The sequence below is a fragment of the Schistocerca piceifrons genome, chromosome 2 (genome assembly GCF_021461385.2).
Source record: "Schistocerca piceifrons isolate TAMUIC-IGC-003096 chromosome 2, iqSchPice1.1, whole genome shotgun sequence".
Taxonomy (NCBI): Eukaryota; Metazoa; Arthropoda; class Insecta; order Orthoptera; family Acrididae; genus Schistocerca; species Schistocerca piceifrons.
In genome coordinates this window covers 663751172-663769929 of record NC_060139.1, presented here as the reverse complement: position 1 = coordinate 663769929, position 18758 = coordinate 663751172, and the positions used below count along the sequence as shown (strand labels likewise).

General features: G+C 41.8%; 1 protein-coding gene and 1 non-coding gene across 2 annotated transcripts; both read right to left on the bottom strand.

The window, feature by feature from the left end:
* Positions 1–1319: 1319 nt before the first annotated feature.
* LOC124777466 lies at positions 1320–17995 on the bottom strand. The gene is made up of 3 exons (XM_047252890.1): positions 17859–17995; positions 2866–3742; positions 1320–1836 (listed from the first exon to the last, which is right to left on the bottom strand). The coding sequence occupies exons 2-3, from the start codon at positions 3721–3723 to the stop codon at positions 1441–1443; spliced, it is 1254 nt and encodes a 417-aa protein (XP_047108846.1). The 5' UTR covers positions 3724–3742; positions 17859–17995; the 3' UTR covers positions 1320–1440.
* On the bottom strand, positions 17149–17222 carry Trnas-cga. Its single transcript has one exon. It is a non-coding gene; the product is annotated as a tRNA-Ser (tRNA).
* Positions 17996–18758: the final 763 nt, after the last annotated feature.

Sequence of the window (18758 nt, the reverse complement as noted above, 5' to 3'; positions counted from 1 at the left end):
GTAAATGAGAAATGAAAAAGGCAATATGCGATGTTGCTGGTGCCTCACAATGACTAATTAGTGTACTTTTATTTTATTTCACTCCGTCGTGTGAATTGTTACACTCCCAAAGGTAACATGTCAGGCGGTTTGCGCCTTTACTGCTGTAAAATAAGATGATTGGAGAAAAGCGTTAGATCGTTTTATAAAACTGTTTGATGAATTCAGAACTGAAGATGATACATACGGAGAAGAACAATAAAACCGAAAATACAGTAACATCAGATGACGGCAGCACCAGGTCACGTAAGGTGACTGAATCAACGGAAAGCAATTACTCCGTCTCTACTGATAGATTGTGACAGCATAACAAGAAGGAAAAAAGGTAAATCTTACAATGCTAATGAAGACCTGCGAGCAGCAAAATCCTTTAGAAATGATATAATTTGCAACGGGTTGTATACTGGAGACATCTTTATTTATTCTACAAGTATAGGTTGCTGTGGCCGCCTCTAAGAGACATCACGGCGCCTAGAGTATCAGCAACCAAACTGACAGTCTGCAGCCGCGAGTTGCCCGCTTCGCAGGCACACTGAAGCACTACACAACCGACAGGTAATATTGATGAGCGGCCACAACAACAAAAACAACAACAACAACAACAACACAGCAGAGACACCAGCGGTCACCAGGGGCCACTTCTGGCCCACATAAACATATGGAGGAGGTTGCTGCAGATCCCGGAACTATTTTCACACGTCAAACTACATGATGGAAAATAGTTCTGAGGTACTCATCCGCCGAAGCGCTATAAGGGCCGGTGCTCGGCCGCACATCGGCAGTTCATCAACCGCCAGCAGACGTGGATAGCTGCCACCCCGGCAGCCCTGCTTGGATCTTCTCGTTGATCTCTGGATTAGGCTTGGTATATCAGAGAAGTCTCTGGCGGAGACTAGTAGGAAATTATTTCAGTTGTTTTCTATATTTTTCTTGTCTGTAGTTGTGAGTCGAAGGCGGACCACTGTTTTGTGTTGGTGTTATACTTGGAGAATTTTTTTTTTTTTTTCTTTGTTAATTGAACAGTCCAATAAATTGTTTTCGGACTTTGATCGTTAGTTTCTTCTGCTTAAGCAGACGTATCATAAGTCACGTCTTCCAATTCGATTAAAGTTAATAGCACTTCGTGTATTGCCAATTTATTAATAATCTCTGAACTCTGAAAGTGTTTGCTTTTACTTACCAAGCAGAACAAGTAGCTTTTTCAGGTTCTTCGTGAAAAGAAAGCCGAGAGAGAGTTTGGCAGTTTAATGTCATTACTCAAAGATACATCTGTAGTGAGATGAACGTTCAAATAATATTGGCAGATTCCAAAATAAAATTTACAGGCCTTACAACACGATAAATTTATCACAGCAATAGACAAGGAAGCAGGCACAACACAGAGTTAGTTTCTAGATCTACTCACAGAAGGCCCTTCTTGTCGTATATAGGTGCAAGGTATTTGAGATAGGACATAATGGTAGGATTTTTGTATGCGTTTTCTAGGACTGAATCTGAAGAGCCATCTCCTTGGAAGAACTCCTTGAAGTCAGCGCCATACTTCTCCGAAGTGATGACAAGGCAGGTCATGGCACTGTAGAACACGCCGAGGGTGGCCGCCGCCTCCATTTCATTCCTAAATTCCTGCAGGGTGTAAGCCTCGGCCTGCTGTTCCATGCCCAAGCGCCGTAGCAGGCCCACCAGCGTGCTGTGGTACTCTTGCAGCAGGTCTTCCATGTGATGCCTGTGGACCTCCTCACTGGCATTCGCGTACAGGAAGTACACCAGGTCACCGGCTGGCCCGTGAATTCTGCTAAACTATGACAGTTATGCCTATTTTACTTGAGCCGTACAAGAACGCCTCTCTATATACAAGATTAAAAGTAGTTGCCTTAAACGTAAAATAAACAACAGCTGTAAGCATATGGATTGAGATCTGATAAAGGTATGAAACTTCCTGGCAGATTAAAACTGTGTGCCGGACCGTGACTCGAACTCGGGACCTTTGCCTTTCGCGGGCAAGGGCTCTACCAACTGAGCTACCCAAGCACGTCTCACGCCCCGTCCTCACAACTTTACTTCTGCCAGTACCTCGCCTCCTACCTTTCAAACTTAACAGAAGCTCTCCTGCTCAGGTGGTAGAGCACTTGCCCGCGAAAGGCAAGGGTCCCGAGTTCGAGTCTCGGTCCGGCACAGAGTTTTAATCTGCCAGGAAGTTTCATATCAGCGCACACTCCACTGCAGAGAGAAAATTTCATTCTGATAAAGGTATGTTTCTCTTGAAGATTCATCGACAGCAGTTGATATTCATCTTCAATGACAAGATCCACTGCAGCTGTAGAATTTTTGTACTTCCTGTAAGGAAACCACAACTTGGTTTCGGGACCTGTGTCGTATCTTCAGCTGCATGTAAATACGAGTCCATAAAATTCTAATAACTTTTATCGACTTACATTTTATATGCACCTGAGGATGGGGCACAGCTCCCGAAACCGGGTTGTGCTTTTCATTTAGGAAATAAAAAAATTACAACTGTAGCAGATCTTATCATAGGTGATTAACGAAGAAAGACGCTATCGTACATACAATAGTGCACAAAGTAAAAGCAATATCCCAACAGTCGTGATGTACGAACGCTTATGAAGATAAGTAAAGGGAAAGTTTTGAAGTGTCGTAATGTGAACCAAGTAAAGACCGCATCCCAAAGATGGAAATATTGAAACTATTACAACCGCATTTCAACTGCCCAGTAAAGGATGTATGTCATAGATGCGGTATGGAAATTTATCAGTAAACATAAAATATCGCTAAATAAAAACACAAATATAGTCCCACATACTCACTCACCTGAAAGTCGAGAATCCTAATGTCTGTGGGATTCCCTCCAAAGTATTTAAACATGAAATTATTTTTCCAGCAGTCGCCATGCATTACAACATTTAACATATGATTATTAGATTCCCAGTAGGTCTTGTAGTCCTTCACGACTTTTTTCGAAAGGTTCTTATACTTTTCGGCGTATCGCTCGTAGCCAGCAGTCGCTCTGAATTCCCTCGCCACTGCTTTGAAGATCTTGTCAGCCATGCTCTCGAAGAACTCTTGCTGAAGGTCAGTCGATGCTGGGAGAAAACAACGTTCCCGATAGTCTGGCCTCTCCTTGAGTAGCGTGGCCGAGGCGGCGTGTAGGCGAGCGTACGCTCTCAATGCTAGCACACAGTGCTGGTAGTCGAGTGGTTGGCCTGCTTCGGCCAAGCGGAAGCCATCCGCCGACAGGTCTTCCATCACCAGGAACTCTACGGGCTGCCTCCCAAACAGATAGCAACGGGCCGCCAGCGGAGAGAATCTCTCTCCCTCCACAACTCTCAGCGCACTGTGAACGTCTGGCACCAACTCGCACAGTAACAATGCCTCCTTCTCGAATACTCGGAATTCCCTTCCCACCTCGGTCAGATTGCCTTCCTCTTCGTTGCTGCACTTCACTATGAGTGGAAGTTCATGGTAGGAGGTGCTTTCGTCCAATTTGATGGTGGCTACTACTCTGAAGATGCAGCTCATGTAACCTAGCCCGTCTTTGATGGCGTAATCGACAGTTGCAGCGTCCACTCTCACCTTACTTTTACTGTCTTCATTTTTCAGTGCCCTCTCTACGAACTTTTTGTCGATCCACGAAGGAGGCGGTGGTCTATGAGACTCGTCTTCCGCCATATTTAGCGCCGTTCTAAGTCTGTGAACAAATAGAAGAACTCGATTAAGTCCTACGTCTAACATCCAACAATACTATTACGGTGTCGACTGAAAAATTAATTTGTCGGCCGGAGTGGCCGAGCGGTTCTAGGCGCTTCAGTCTGGAACCGCGGCACCGCTACGGCCGCAGGTTCGAATCCTGCCTCGGGAATGGATGTGTGTGATGTCCTTAGGTTAGTTAGGTTTAAGTAGTTCTAAGTTCTAGGGGACTGATGACCACAGATGTTAAGTCCCATAGTGCTCAGAGCCATTTGAAAAATTAATTTAATAGTATACGAAAGCTAGATAAGGACAACAGGCGAAAAATTAGTGTCCCCCTGGAGACACCATGCTCATACTGTGATACTGTGTAACACCACCTCGATAGTGCCCTTAATTCGGTGAGGTCGAGCGGCTGAGAGTCTTTTCACGTTCGACACCTTCCTTCTGAAGCCACTCACTGATGGTTATAACCTACAGAGCTACGAAATTTCGAGGATGTCGAGTGCTACGCTTCACTCACAGTTCCAGATAATCCTAGTTATTTTCCAGTGTATTAAGATCGGGTGATTTAGTGGGCTAGATCAGGTTTGAGAGGCGAATGCTCATAAGAACAGAAACGCATATGTCCAACTATGTCAATTATGACTTGTTATCTTCGAAGATGAGAGTCACCACTGCATATTTTTCATGAAGACATAGTAGAAACAACCACGCTTGGTCAGCGAGAAGTTGAAATAAACATCCTAGTTCAAGTTTATAGCAACATGTCCCAAGTCAGTTCCCGTCATACTTGAAACCGATTGTCACTGACAAGATGGGATACTCGTCTCTTTGCCTATATGGTTAGGATTTTATGACGTCCACTTTCATTGAGTCGAGTTACGTGTATGCGAGTGATACACAGTTTTTTGCACGCACGTTGGACCGTACGTATTGACGGACAAAATGTCAATAATTTCATTCACAGTACGTTCATGGACATGTTCAAAGGCGATAATTCCTCTCTGCATTCAGATATGTCTGCATGTCAACCCATATTATCGTCATGAATCCTTACAGCCGACTGAAATGTATAGTTCACTTTACTACCATTACTTAGTCAGTGGTACCCATTACCTACAGCATGCCACAGTGATCATTCTGATGTTTTAAGCAAGTGACTAATATTTTGTCTGGTGAGCTTATTTCTTTCGTATCTGTGCAAATACTACATATTTCCTGTTCTTGAAACTATTTTTAATTTCAGATAGAACTTGCGATGGCAGAGGCTCAAGAAAGATTCAGGTCTTTGGAGTTACGGGGCGACATGAAGTTTTCATTTCTCGAGAGAAAAATCTGCAATGGCCAGTCACACTGAGACGTCACAGGCACCAGGGAGCCGCTTCCTTTCTAATGCTGTGTCGTTCCAAGAATGGGTATTTCCTTGTTGAAGACAAGCCCCTTAGTGGGGAGCCCACAACATCAATAGACCCAACAACAACCGACGCTCTCCTTAAAATGTTTCTTAAGAAGAAGCGCATATCCACCATAATGATTACTGAGATATTGGACATACTCTTAGGAGCGTGTTGGTTTCATTATTAACAATATCCTAGACATCAGGGATCTTTCTGCATAGTTGGTGCCGAATTATTTGAACAACGAACAGATCACACAAACTACGACATCCAGAGCTGTTTTGTCCCTATCTCTTACTGCAGAGGACTTTTTGGGTATCTTAGTAACTGCGGAAAATGCCTAGCCTCATGCTTATCATCCTGAAACCAATAGAAAAACCAAATGGATGACAACAAAGACGGTTCCCGTGAGTGAAGTACTTCCGCACCCACAAATCAGCCATAAAAGGCATATTTACGTTTCCTGGGGAAAAGAGTTCGTTATATTCGTGAACTACCTAATCAAGAGCACAGTATAACTGAGATAATTACTCCAGCCTGTCGATAGGCTAAAAAGGGCAGTTACCACGAAATGTTATTGTGGTTGACGCGGTAGGGTCCTTCACCTTCCTAAGCGTTTAAATTGGTGTCTGGCAAATTCAGAATGCACATTTTACATTCAGACTAGCGTGCTTCCCCCTCCCAATTCATTCTGTGTAAGGCCTGGAACTTTTCATATACAGCATATTTTGATATGAAGGATGGTTGGTGGACAGTCACATGTTACACAACAATTTTCATCGTCTTATCCCAGTTTCTCGTGTGAATGTACTACACTGAAAGCGCCTATACACAAGTACAAATCCGTGTAACGCAGAATGTGAGTGGCATTTGAAAAGATAACAATCTGTTAAATTATGGTGGACTCTACTAATAACAACTGGTTGAGTCACTTAAAAAATGCAATAAAATGTGCTGAATAAGTCGCACAGTGTTGAAAGGAGAGAATTCGTGATGGGAGTCCCTAAAGGTTCAATATTGGGTTGACTCCTTAAATGTCTGAGCACAACTCACACTTTTTGCATACTGCTTAAAATAAAGCCCATAAGACAGAAAGCAAAAGAAGGTGTTAGTGATTTCTTTCAAAGAATGATTCGTTGTCTCGCTGAAAATGGGCTGTCCCTTAATATTGAGAAAGTACCCTTCTGAGAAGACGACCGCAATTCTCAGTCATATCCACATGAATAGTGTTCGAAGGGATCTTCTTCCCCCCTCCCCCCCTCCTCCGTCCCCTTTCCCTTTCTTTTCTCTTCAGCCCTTCAAGACACACGTAACTTTCTTGGAAAAAGGCCAATCAGAGAGATTCTAAGCCGAAACACACATATTTTGCTCTCCCAAACAGTTTTTCAGCTACTCCTTTGCCATGATAATAAATAGGCCAATCAAATAACTTCTAAGGCAACACACACACACACACACACACACACACACACACACACACACACACGCTAATATGAAAATTTCCGTTAAGAACTATACACCATTTTATTCGACAATGATCTTGGAGTTTTCACCAAGCGGGCATATAGTCTCGTTACTTAACAGCGCTGTAGTTTGGGAAACCACTAAGAAGTTGTCATGCTCCAATCATCATTCACCCTCCAATATTATTTTATACTCTTTTCTTTCAGTCTGGATTTGAGCTGAGGAAGCGATCAGGAATGGACGGGGGCTATTTTTGTGGGACACCTTGATTATTACCGACAGGGATTTTGAAATAAAGAGACCTCTGTTCGACAGAGAAGCTAGAACAGTTTTTGGTGAAGAAAATTCAGAAGATCTGGAATTATTCAATGTTACACTTTCCCAAATTTTCTCATTCGACTGTGCAACTATCACTTCTTGCAATGTAAGAAACATTATTCTCTGCATTAAAGGACAGCACTTGTGTGGTGTACCTGACAATTCAAATGGCAGTAGGAATACATACTACTAAAAGAACATGAATATACTGATCTTTTTACAGAGCTACTACCCAGATGAAAACTAATCTCATCCTTCAATATTCCTATAGCTCAGGATTTACGTGGTGTCATTTGTAGGATAGGTGGAATACGGGATTAAACACTAATTGAGTATCAAAATCTAATTGCAGGAAATGATTTTGTATATCATACTCTGCATCAGAATATTTTATGGAAAAAAATATCATTGTTACTTCGCAATAGGTAGCGTAAATAAAGTTAAGTCTAATAAATATAAAATTATTTCCCACAGTATGCGGTAGGGCAACATCCTTGTTATCTGCGTGATATAACATAAATCAGAGGATCTCAGGCATGGATATTACTATAAAATGAGCTCTGAGCGAATATCTACACTGAAATTCATCCAAGTCCGGAGTTCTTGCTATTACAGATCTAGAAAAAGTTTTCTTGAACCCTATTTTGAGAACTTATAACTTGTGTAACTTGGCATATACATAAAACACAGTCAACATAATGGTGCAATACGTACTCACTGTCTTACAAAGATTCAAAACTTAAGATGCAGGCTAAAGAATCCTGGAACAATCTTTAAGGCATAAGGTGACTGATTCTCATCGAATTTTTGCCTCTAAGATACACTGTAGTTCATTACGGAGGATTGTTGCAACCGCTTTGTTATACAATTTTGGCTAGTTTTCAATAAACTGTGCACATGGAACTCGCGGATTCACTGCGAGCAATATATATGTCGAATGCTCGATTCTCGAGATGGTGACAAGGGAGACAACAGAAGACGAACGTATCGAAAACAAAAAAATGATTAAAAAGGAGAGAGTAACACCACTATTTTCACTCACGGGGTTTTATTAAGGAAATGAATAGTATCAGTTACATTACTCATCAGATATATAATAGTTGTGCACAATTCTATGTGTGGTGTAGGCAACTGACACCATTTTTTTCTTTCCCATACCTAGAATGCACTTTTGACAATTCTTTTGGGAAATGTATTGATCTGAAGGAATTAAATTTTCCTTGAGACACATGAGTCTCAACTTTATCACCGATAATTATAGAAGCTGCTAACTAGGCAGATGTGCTAACCATTATATCACCATAGCAGTACAGATAACACAGCTGAAACGACTTCACCAGTCCAGATCCCTCCAAAACACAAACTTCATTTCACGCCTTCAGCCCATTTTCCCTTCTTAAATCGTCAGTATTGCCGATACTCTCCCTAGATTTGCAAGTAATCGAGAAATTCTGCCCGTACCTCAGGCGCAGGTGACCTGTTGATCTGATGGGATTAAATATTCGTTGAGATTATGAGTCTCAACTTTATTTCCGATAATGTTAAAAACTGAGGAAATGAACTAAAGTTCGTGCTATGACTGGCATTTCGAAGCATGTTTCCTGTTTACGAGGAATGTGTGTTAGCCATTACACCACTGTGGCAGTATACGTAAGGCAGCTACACGGACCACCCTAGTCCAGTCCCTTCCCTAACACAAACTTCAATTCACGCTTCAGCCAATTTTCTCCTGCTGAAGATCCAAGAAATGATCAGGCCTCGTGTGTCGACTCTTGTCCTATCCACCAAAAAATTAAAAAAAGAGCAGAAGACAAGTAAAGTAGTAAAACACTCGATTTTCACTGTTCTAAAAATAACCAGAAGGGGAAAACGGGCTGACGGAGTGAATTGAAGTTTGTGTTAGGGAGAGCACTGGACTACGGCAGTTAGTGGTACAACAATACATGTAGTGCTACGATGGTGTAATGGCTAGTGGTTCAGCCTTGTAAACAAAGGTTTAAGTCCTGCCCTCTGTACAAATTTTAATCCATTTCTTCAGCTTCTGTCGTTAAAGGAGATAAAGTTGAGACTCATATGTTTCACGGAAAATTTAATTCCATCACATCAATAGATGACCTATGCCCGAGGTTCAGGCAGGATTTCCCCATTACGTATAATGCTGGGTTGGCATTCCAGTGCCGGAAAGCCTCGGCAACGCTGACGAATTAAGAGGGGAAAGTAGGCTGAAGGTGTGAACTGAAGTTCATGTTGGGGAGGGCACTGGAGGAGGGTAGTCGGTGCAGGTGTGTTACCTGTACTGCTACAATGGTGTAATGCCTAGCAAAACTACCTAGTCAGCAGGAAATCCGGCTTAAAGTTCTGGATGTGGCAGAAATTTCAATTCATTTCTTCAGTTTCTGCGTTTATCTTTTAGGAAAACTGGGAGACTCTCCCAGGAGAGAGTTTTGCCAGATAGTCGTAAGCTGTGAAAATATAAAAACTGAAATACTTACAGTTCACCTCGATCCCCGGGGCTCCCCTCTTTCTTAATAGACGATTTAAGTGACGCCTAGACACTCAGTTTTTTGTGTGTGCGCAGACGGGTCGTCGGACGATAGAAATTCTTTTGGATTATTGACGAATTCATGACCAGTTCCTCCCGTTTTCAGTGTTCTGTACGATTTCCAGCCATTGATGATCACTTCCGTTCCTGGTTAAACGGAATATTTGACACCCGCTCGATTCCGCCATAGACCCAGACGTGCTCTACTCCATTAAGTAACCGTCCCATACCTGCGGATGGTGATGTGGGATTCCTCTACTTCAACAATTTTGTTTGGACCGTCAATAGGGACACTGTCAGTAGTAACAATAAGATATCACACCTCCCTACAATGGTGCCGGCGGAGGTTCGATTCCTCCCTCGGGCATGTGTGCGTGTGTTTGTCCTTAGGATAATTTAGGTTAAATATTGTGTAAGCTCAGGGACTGATGACTTTAGCAGTTAAGTCTCATAAGATGTCACACACATCTGAACATTTTTTTGAACCTCCCTACAAACACCGTAACAGTCAGAAACTGTATTAACTGGAAGTTCGCATTTGGACGCAGTCTTTTCCAAATGTAAAATTATTTGCCCACCACTTAACAAGTGTGTCCTCTTCGACAGCGTCACAGAAATTACGGAGCCACACTGAATGCAGTTTCTCGAGCCGTGATTTGCAAGCAATCCATGTTGCCAACAGAATTCTAGGCTTTATCAGTTTCCCGCTAAGCAGGAATCAACTGCTTCCAGGTAAGAGACTGCGACATGGACACTGCGCTACATTCAATCATGACCTCCAGTACGCTAATGCGAAGTTTCTCTACTCTCAAGCGACGTTCGGTTATCAAAACAGAAAGTAATATCCGTATTTCCAGCCTCGAGAGCTGACCGTTCGATTTATATCGCTCACAGTTAGGCCGAGACTGCAATGTGCGTTGTTTCTAGGAAATTACCCAGTTTTGGAATGTCCATAGTACGGTCCAGACATCACACCGAACAACTTTCAATTGTTTCCGAAAATGAAGGCGTACATGGACGGCAAAACTGTTGCAGATGATAATACAGTAAAGTTTTAGAAGCGTCCATAAAATGGAGAAGACCGAAAACTTTTACAACGCTGTATCAAAAATACTCGTTCTCATGACAACAAAATAGGAAAGGAAAATTAAAAAATGGTTCAGATGGCTCTAAACACTATGGGATTTAACATCTGAGGTCATCAGTCCCCTAGACTTAGAAGTACTTAAACCTAACTAATTTAAGGACATGACACACATCCATGCCCGAGGCAGGATTCGAACCTGCGACCGTAGCAGCAGCGCGGTTTCAGACAGAAGCGCTAGAACCGCTAGGCCACAGCGGCCGGAGGATAATTAAATAATAAAATCTTCTAAGACAGATTCAGTTAATATGAAAACAAAGTGGATCAGAAACATATATTTTGAGTACTTAGTCTTCTAATAACACATCCTACTCGCACGTCGTAGCTGACATACAGGTATCAAAATTGAGTAAATTAGATAATATGGAGTGTGTTAAATGAAATATTTTTTAAAATGAAGATTTCAGGACGTGGTGTACTATCTTCGGCTCATTTTAGTGACACCATTCCCAGACAGATGTAGCGGAAATATTTTTTCTGCTATCTAAAGCCTGTTGGATGTGTTTATTGCCTGCGCGAAGGCAACGAAAAATAGGCCAAACTCTGTTATCTAGTATGTTTCACGCAACATTTGCCAACGCAATCAAAACAAGTGTAGCTTTAGTGTCTACTTTCAGTTTATTTTCTTTAAAAAAGTAAGGAATGAAGCCATGAAGTTTACAGTTTAACATCCAGTCGACGACGATGTTTTTTGAGAAGACTACATCTGCCGTTCTTCTTGAAAGTTCCGATGTAGTTTTATGTTTGAACGGGTGTAGGTTGTGGTTGACATACTGAGGAAGAATGAGATATTTTCCATTTGAGACTATGGTATCAGAGCTGTATGAAAAGTTTACAGACTGTATCTCCTTTCATTTTTGTCGTCAGCTACAAATAATACTAATAATATGAGTTGAGGATTATGAATGTCAGTGGTTTCGTACGTGAGTTATGGAAATAAAATTGCAGCATATAATTTGAGGGTCCATTTTGCCTTACAATAAGCGGTTACAACCCTCTGATCACAAGTGCACAAGAGTGTCAAGTTTACCTTAATAATATTTATTCATTGACATCACATTCAGCAGAAAAACAGTACCAATCATGACGCATTTCGGAAGATCTTTAATCTAATGTCTGTACGAGTACAACTAAAAAATGCTCAAATACGTTAAACCTGCTTCGTAAACACTTAGACAACCATAACAGTTACTAAGTTTGCTGCTGTCAGCCATCACAGAACAGGATCGCTGACGTAACAAAAACATCAATGTTTTATTGCTTACACTCATTAATACTGCGGACTCTCCCCCACAATCTAGACGAATCTGCACATAATACTTTAAGCGAACCATTTAAAAAACGAATGGTCGTTAAACTTAAATGTTCCATCAGTTTTAAACTCAAAGAGTGGTTCTTCTGTTGCCGCCTAAAAATCTCGTTGATCAAGAACAATATCGCCGAAATTGTGATGGTCGCATTTATTTAAAAACATGCTCAATGTTCAATCATTAGTAGACCAAATGACAAAATAGAACCCAGTTTGGTCATCCAGTGGTAATCGGTTATGAAAACCATTTCGTACATAAAATGCTGTTGAGGGATTTGTGGAGAGTAGATGGGGTGTGATGAGGTATGTGATGGCAGCACATTCTCTAGTTCGTTAATTTTTAAAACGTTTTTTCAGCGACTTGCTTTAATTTGTCCAGGCCGACAGGGCCCTTAAGCCCTCGCTCCCCTTTCGTCAAAATCTGTTTACATCTTTGTAGTACTGTAATAACTGAAGCCAGCAATTCCATGCACAATTTAATCTTAAAATATGCAAGCATTCTCTCACTATCAAACGACTTAATATGCAAAATTGCAGGCAAAACACGCAATGTCATAATTCAATCTTTTGTTGTGACATAATTTACTTTTTTTGAGATAATGTACAACATCCAGTTTTTCCAAATTCTACCCGACTTGGAGTAGCTCCGCCTGTTAGGGCGCTGAGATAGCAATACTTGAATACGGAAGTCGAGGTGGTTTGTGTACACCTACCGGCAACCTTGAAAATGATTTTCTATGGTTTCCCATTTTCAATTTAGGCAAATACTAGGGTTTCTTCCTTACTATAGGCCACAGCCAGTTCCTGTCGAATTCCTTTCTTCCTGACACATTCCAGTTCCCTTAAAAATGCAGTCCTTCTGCCTAAACGAAAAGAGCCGCATCGAAGGCGAGTCGAGCAACTCTTCCGAGACTCCCAGAAGTAAAAGCAATGGGATAAATAAATAATAATTCCAATTCTCCACTTTTATGTTCATGCATTTGTAGACATAATCTGGACTGAAAACAACACAAGCGCAGAACTAAAAGTGGAAAACAATATGAAAACGTGCCATCGGACTATGTGCGGTGACTTGAAAAAAGCTAAGGCACTAAAAATGTTTCAAATGGCACTGAGCACTACGGGACTTAATATCTGAGGTCATCAATCCCATAGAACTTAGAACTACTTAAACCTAACCAACCTTAGGACATTACACACATCCATGCCCAAGGCAGGATTAGAACCTGCGACCGTAGCAGTCGCGCGGTTCCCGACTGAAGCGCCTAGAACCGCTCGGCCACCGCGTAAGGCAGTAAAAGTGCGATTGATTGTTATGTCGCAGATATTTATAATTATGCAGGTTTGAAAGTATTCCAGGCCATTGCAACGTAACAAGTGCACTTTAGAGTTAGACTCATATGACAAGCAGAACTGTCACTCTATTTATCCGCTGTTTGGTTTTAATATTTTCTGTCTATTTACAAATGAAACTGCATTAAAAACGCTAATTAAAGACCTTTAGATGAAAGACTTCGAATAAAACGTTAAATTAGTAATTGTCGCGTGATTAAAAGTCATAAAATATAAAAACATCTTCGTTACCTCTACGAGTCGTAGTTACGTAACAAATAGTGCATATTGTGTTAGAAAGAAGAGTGATGTTGGGATAATTTGAAAATACTGAATAAAAATGATTTATGATTCTGGAAAGACAGGGAAGACACAGGTTTATCACATTACGATGCACTTCCGTAGGCAGGATAATATGAGGACGCTCTTATTGTGTCCTTGTACTTGACCTGAGAACAAAAACGAATTTTGGAAACTGCAAAATATCCACTCTTTTGTGCAGTCAGAAGGACCATCAGCCGGCCGCGGTGGTCGTACGGTTCTAGGCACTTCAGTCCGGAACCGCGTGACTACTACGGTCGCAGGTTCGAATCCTGCCTCGGGCATGGATGTGTGTGATGTGCTTAGGTTAGTTAGGTTTAAGTAGTTCTAAGTTCTAGGGGACTGATGACCTGAGATGTTAAGTCCCATAGTGCTCAGAGCCATTTGAACCATTTTTGAAGGACCATCAGTTCGACGAGCAAGCTGTAGCTGATCCGTATAACTATTATTTTAACTAAGTGATCAGTTTACAAATACAGTGGTGTGCAAAACTGAAGTACTAGTGTAACTTTCGCACAATGTGTCATTGCCAGGTATCATAGAATATAGGTTGAAAGAAATTCTACAATGTAGTACAGAAGGTAAATGAAAAAATTACGGAATGAAACGAACAGAAATGATACTTTTATACAAAGAATAATAACATTGGCCTCACCACAGTTTGTGATGGCCCACTAGACATTAAAAAAACTGTACATTGTTCATAACAGGGCGTGTGATCACCGCGGATGGCTGTGTACGTTCTGCAGCGTGCTCCCGTGGTGGCCACAAGTTTAATGATATATATTGGGTTTGCGCATAAGCTCGTAGCGTTTCTTCATTAATTTAATAAACACAACAGAGACTTAAGTCAGCAATAATATGTTCTCGTTCACAGCTTGTAAGTCTGTCAACGTTAGAGAAACTTTTCGATTCCACGACTGCAGAATACACGTGGTTTGTGAGGCGAAGAACTGGTCGAACCATGTTCGGAGCTCATTTTCGGCCGACAATGGAAGTTCCTTGAAGATTGTTCGATAGAGAGCGGTATAGGTGAAAATCTGAGTGCGCAAGATTAGGTGAATGTCTTCGCCATCGAACAACTGTACAATGTTTTTGCCAGTCTAACAGAATGGTTCAAAATGGTTCAGATGGCTCTGAGCACAATGGGACTTAACATCTGACGTCATCAGTCCCCTAGAACTTAGAACTACTTAAACCTAACTAACCTAAGGACATCACACACATCCATGCCCGCGACAGGATTTGAACCTGCGACCGTAGCAGTCGAGCGGTTCCAGACTTGAGTGCCTAGAACCGCTCGGCCAACGCGGCTGGCCCTAACAGAATACGGGAAGGCGTTATAGTGGCGTGGCATCACTTGACACAGCATTTCCGGTTATTGTCTTGAACCGCGTGTGCAAGACGTCTCAGTTGCTGACAATAAATGTCAGCAGTGGTGGTTTCACTCGGGGAACCAATTCGTAGTACACCATACGGCCGCTGTTCCACCAGATGGATAACAGTATGTTTTGTAGATGCGCGCAGGCCTTTGAACGAGGAGCTACTGCTGTGTTTGGGCACAATCATTACTTTCTTTTCCTTACGTTACCATAAGGACACCGCTTACCGTCATCAGTAACTATACAGGATAGGAACGGTGGGTGTTGGTCACGAGCCAATTGACGACCTGCAAGCATAGATGCACATATGGCCACCTGCTTTTTTTCTCGAGTACACTGATGTATCACTGTGGATTATTGCGTTTAAACGATCTCTATCAAATCCCGAAGGTCTTCCTGAATCTGGCGAGTGACTAATGTCGAAACAATCCTCGTTAAAACGAGAAAATCATTTTCTTGCCGTTTTCTGTCCAATGGCATTATGCACACACTAACCGCAAATGTTTCTGGCTGCTTCTCCTACTGCCATCCCTCTAGGCGCTTCAGTCTGGAAGTAGTTCTAGGGGACTGATGACCTCAGGTGCTAAGTCCCATAGTGCTCAGAGCCATTTGAACCATTTTTGTGGGAAACGCTCCGATTTCTTCACTTGGCAATCCATTTTATAGCGTCCACATGTCCATTCACTATCTCCAAATGACAAAACGATAGTATGTAAACTCAAATGGCAACAGTGAACTACAAATAAAAAATGACAATCGATAAACAAACGTATAGCAACCGAAAAATTAACATGCAAAACAAAACCACTACGAACTTATGCACTAACCTAATAAAATGAATTTGTTTTCTGTTAAGTTCTATTATGTGATGTTATTATGTGAAACTCTAAAGTACTAAATAAATATCTTGAAAAAGAGGGTGGTCAGAAACAGAGTGAAAAGCTTGCAAGGGTGTTGTAGGAGAAGCTGTGTTGAGACGTAATTGTTAAGAAAAAAATTCAATACGTTGCGCCATTTTCCAATTACTTAGAATTGAAGTTAGCCAATCTGGTCATCCGGCTCACAAGTTCAAATAGCCCATAAAAGGACGAACAGTGTTACAATAACGTTAAATGGTGAGCGTTCCATCTTCAAAGATTCGGTTAGTACTCCCAAGCAACATTATTCCTCTTCACACCACTACATTTGGACCATCTAAACGCTCATGCTCGACAATGTTGCTGACAGCATCACGTGTTCCCACTCCCACCATGCAAGATACACGGCAAGGGGGCACGCTGAAGAGCATGCATTGCCATTCGTGGTGATCACGTACAGTGTTAAGAACCATATCACGTCTTTTGTATTGTCCGGGCAACATTATAAATCGCAGAGGCTTCGGAGTAGTTATTGTCTTTGTACAGAAGTATGACTTCTGTTCCTCTCATCACATGCTTATTTCTGTTACCTAGCAGTTCCTGCTATGTATGGTTCACTGGAGAAACTTTCGTGCGAAAGTTACTTTCATCCTTACGTTTTGCGCGTCATTGTATAATATTTACATCTTCACAAATTCAAACAAGCAAAGAAAAAGGCGTTTGAATGTATAGAAAGAATATTTATATACCTATGGCGGAAAAAGGCCCCACCAGGTAAAGAAATTTTGACACGGTGGGGATAAATTCCAACTCGACTGAGGTGATATCTCCGTAGCGCAGACTATTATTTTAATCGGGCTTATTTTTCTTTTACAGTTCAAATGATTCAAATGGCTCTGAGCACTATGGGACTTAACATCTCAGGTCATCAGTCCCCTAGAACTTAGAACTACTTAAATGTAACTAATCTAAGGACATCACACACATCCATGTCCGAGGTAGGATTCGAACCTGCCACCGTAGCGATTTTTACAGTTTTCAACAATTAATAACGCTAGTAAAGAGAACCATCAGATTCTTAAAACTACTGCTTAGTGAGAATAAATTATTATCTGTCGTTAATAATAGAGATTCTTTTAAAAAGAGCGTAGCGTTAGCATTCACTCAGTAAATCAGAAAGTGATTTACGCTTAATCATTTCATAGAATGGTGTGCTCTATTTAATTTACCAAAATTACCAATGGGAGCGAAAAATTTGTGTCGATGGCAGATTATCAGATTGGTGAGGCTTCTTGTGGACACTCCTTTCATTGAAACTTCCTGGCAGATTAAAACTGTGTGCCGGGCCGAGACTCGAACTCGGGACCTTTGCCTTTCGAGGGCAAGTGCTCTACCAACTGAGCTACCTGGCAGAAGTAAAGCTGTGAGGACGAGGCGTGAGTCGTGCTTGGGTAGCTCAGTTTCAACAACGAACTTGAACTGATGTCTTACGACGCCCGCCCTGAGCAGATGCAACGAACAAAAGCGGACAAAAATGAGATTAAAAAAAAAAGTTGGTAGAGCACTTGCCCGCGAAAGGCAAAGGTCCCGAGTTCGAGTCTCGGTCCGGCACACAGTTTTAATCTCCCAGGAAGTTTCATATCAGCGCACACTCCGCTGTACAGTGAAAATCTGTTCCTGACTCCTTTTATTTCTTGCATAAGTTCCTCGATGTCGATTACAGCCGTGCTCTACAAAGTGTTGCTTCTTTACACTACCGCACAAATCTATTTTTTAAATTATTGCTTCAATTCTTATCAGTTATGCAGTGATTCTAGAGTCGATTGTCTTTGGCTGACATATTCCCAACGACCCTGAGAAAAGCGAAATAAAAATGACAGTTTAACTGATCTCATGCGTCGTTCATGTTGATGGTCAGATCAGAAAGCAACGTTATCGGGAAATTTTTAAAGATCGTGTATGCAGAGAGAAATCAAGCGAGCCTTTCTTTCATAAATTTTGACCACGTGTTAAAAAATGGCACGTACACATAACACTGTTGCACTTACTGAAACTGAAAGGTTGCAGCCGCACTTGGTAAACCAGACTGAGCCAGGAGAGATGCAGAGCTGGCTATCAGACTGGCTTCACTGTGCGTCCAGGCGATATCGCGCTCTCAGCTGTTCTGTTCGCTGCTCCCCTCCACCGCTCTCCTACTGTGCTTTCCGCGAGTGGGAGATACGGTCCGGACTTCAGCCGATGCGGTCGAGGTCTTTCTCACGACTGTTTAGCTCCATTCGCTGGCCATATCGCCTTATCACAGCCTGACTGTCACAACTGGCGCCCGGCAGATCGACGTTAAACAGGAAGTAACTGGTAGCGTCATCAGTCACACTCTGATCATACCGCAGTTTAAACAGTCTTCAGCAGTATCACCTTCTTTGAAAATCAGTTCCAAAGATACATGTATACTGGCATGACAGATACCGTGGGATATTAATTCTAAAAAGAAAAACAGGAAAAGGAAACGATGCACCACGAACGAACTATCCCAATGGGATGGGAATGACAAATGATTACAATTTCAGAAAAACTGAATCATTTATCCAAGAGAAAGAGTCTCACAAACTGAGCAAGTCATTAGCTGGTTGGTCCACCTCTGGGCCTTGTCCAAGCAATTATTTAGCTTGACGTTGATTGACCGAAGTTTTTAGATGTCTTCCTGAGGGATATTGTGCAGCATTCTGACCAATTGGTGCGTCAGATCGTTAAAATCCCGTTATGTAAACATTCCTAATTGGAGAGACTTCCAGCTACCATGCTGTTCAAGGTAGGGTTTGTTGTTGTTGTGGTCTTCAGTCCAGAGACTGGTTAATGCAGCTCTCCATGCTACTCTATCCTGTGCAAGGTTCTTCATCTCCCAGTACCTACTGCAACCTACATCCTTCTGAATCTGTTCAAAATGTGTG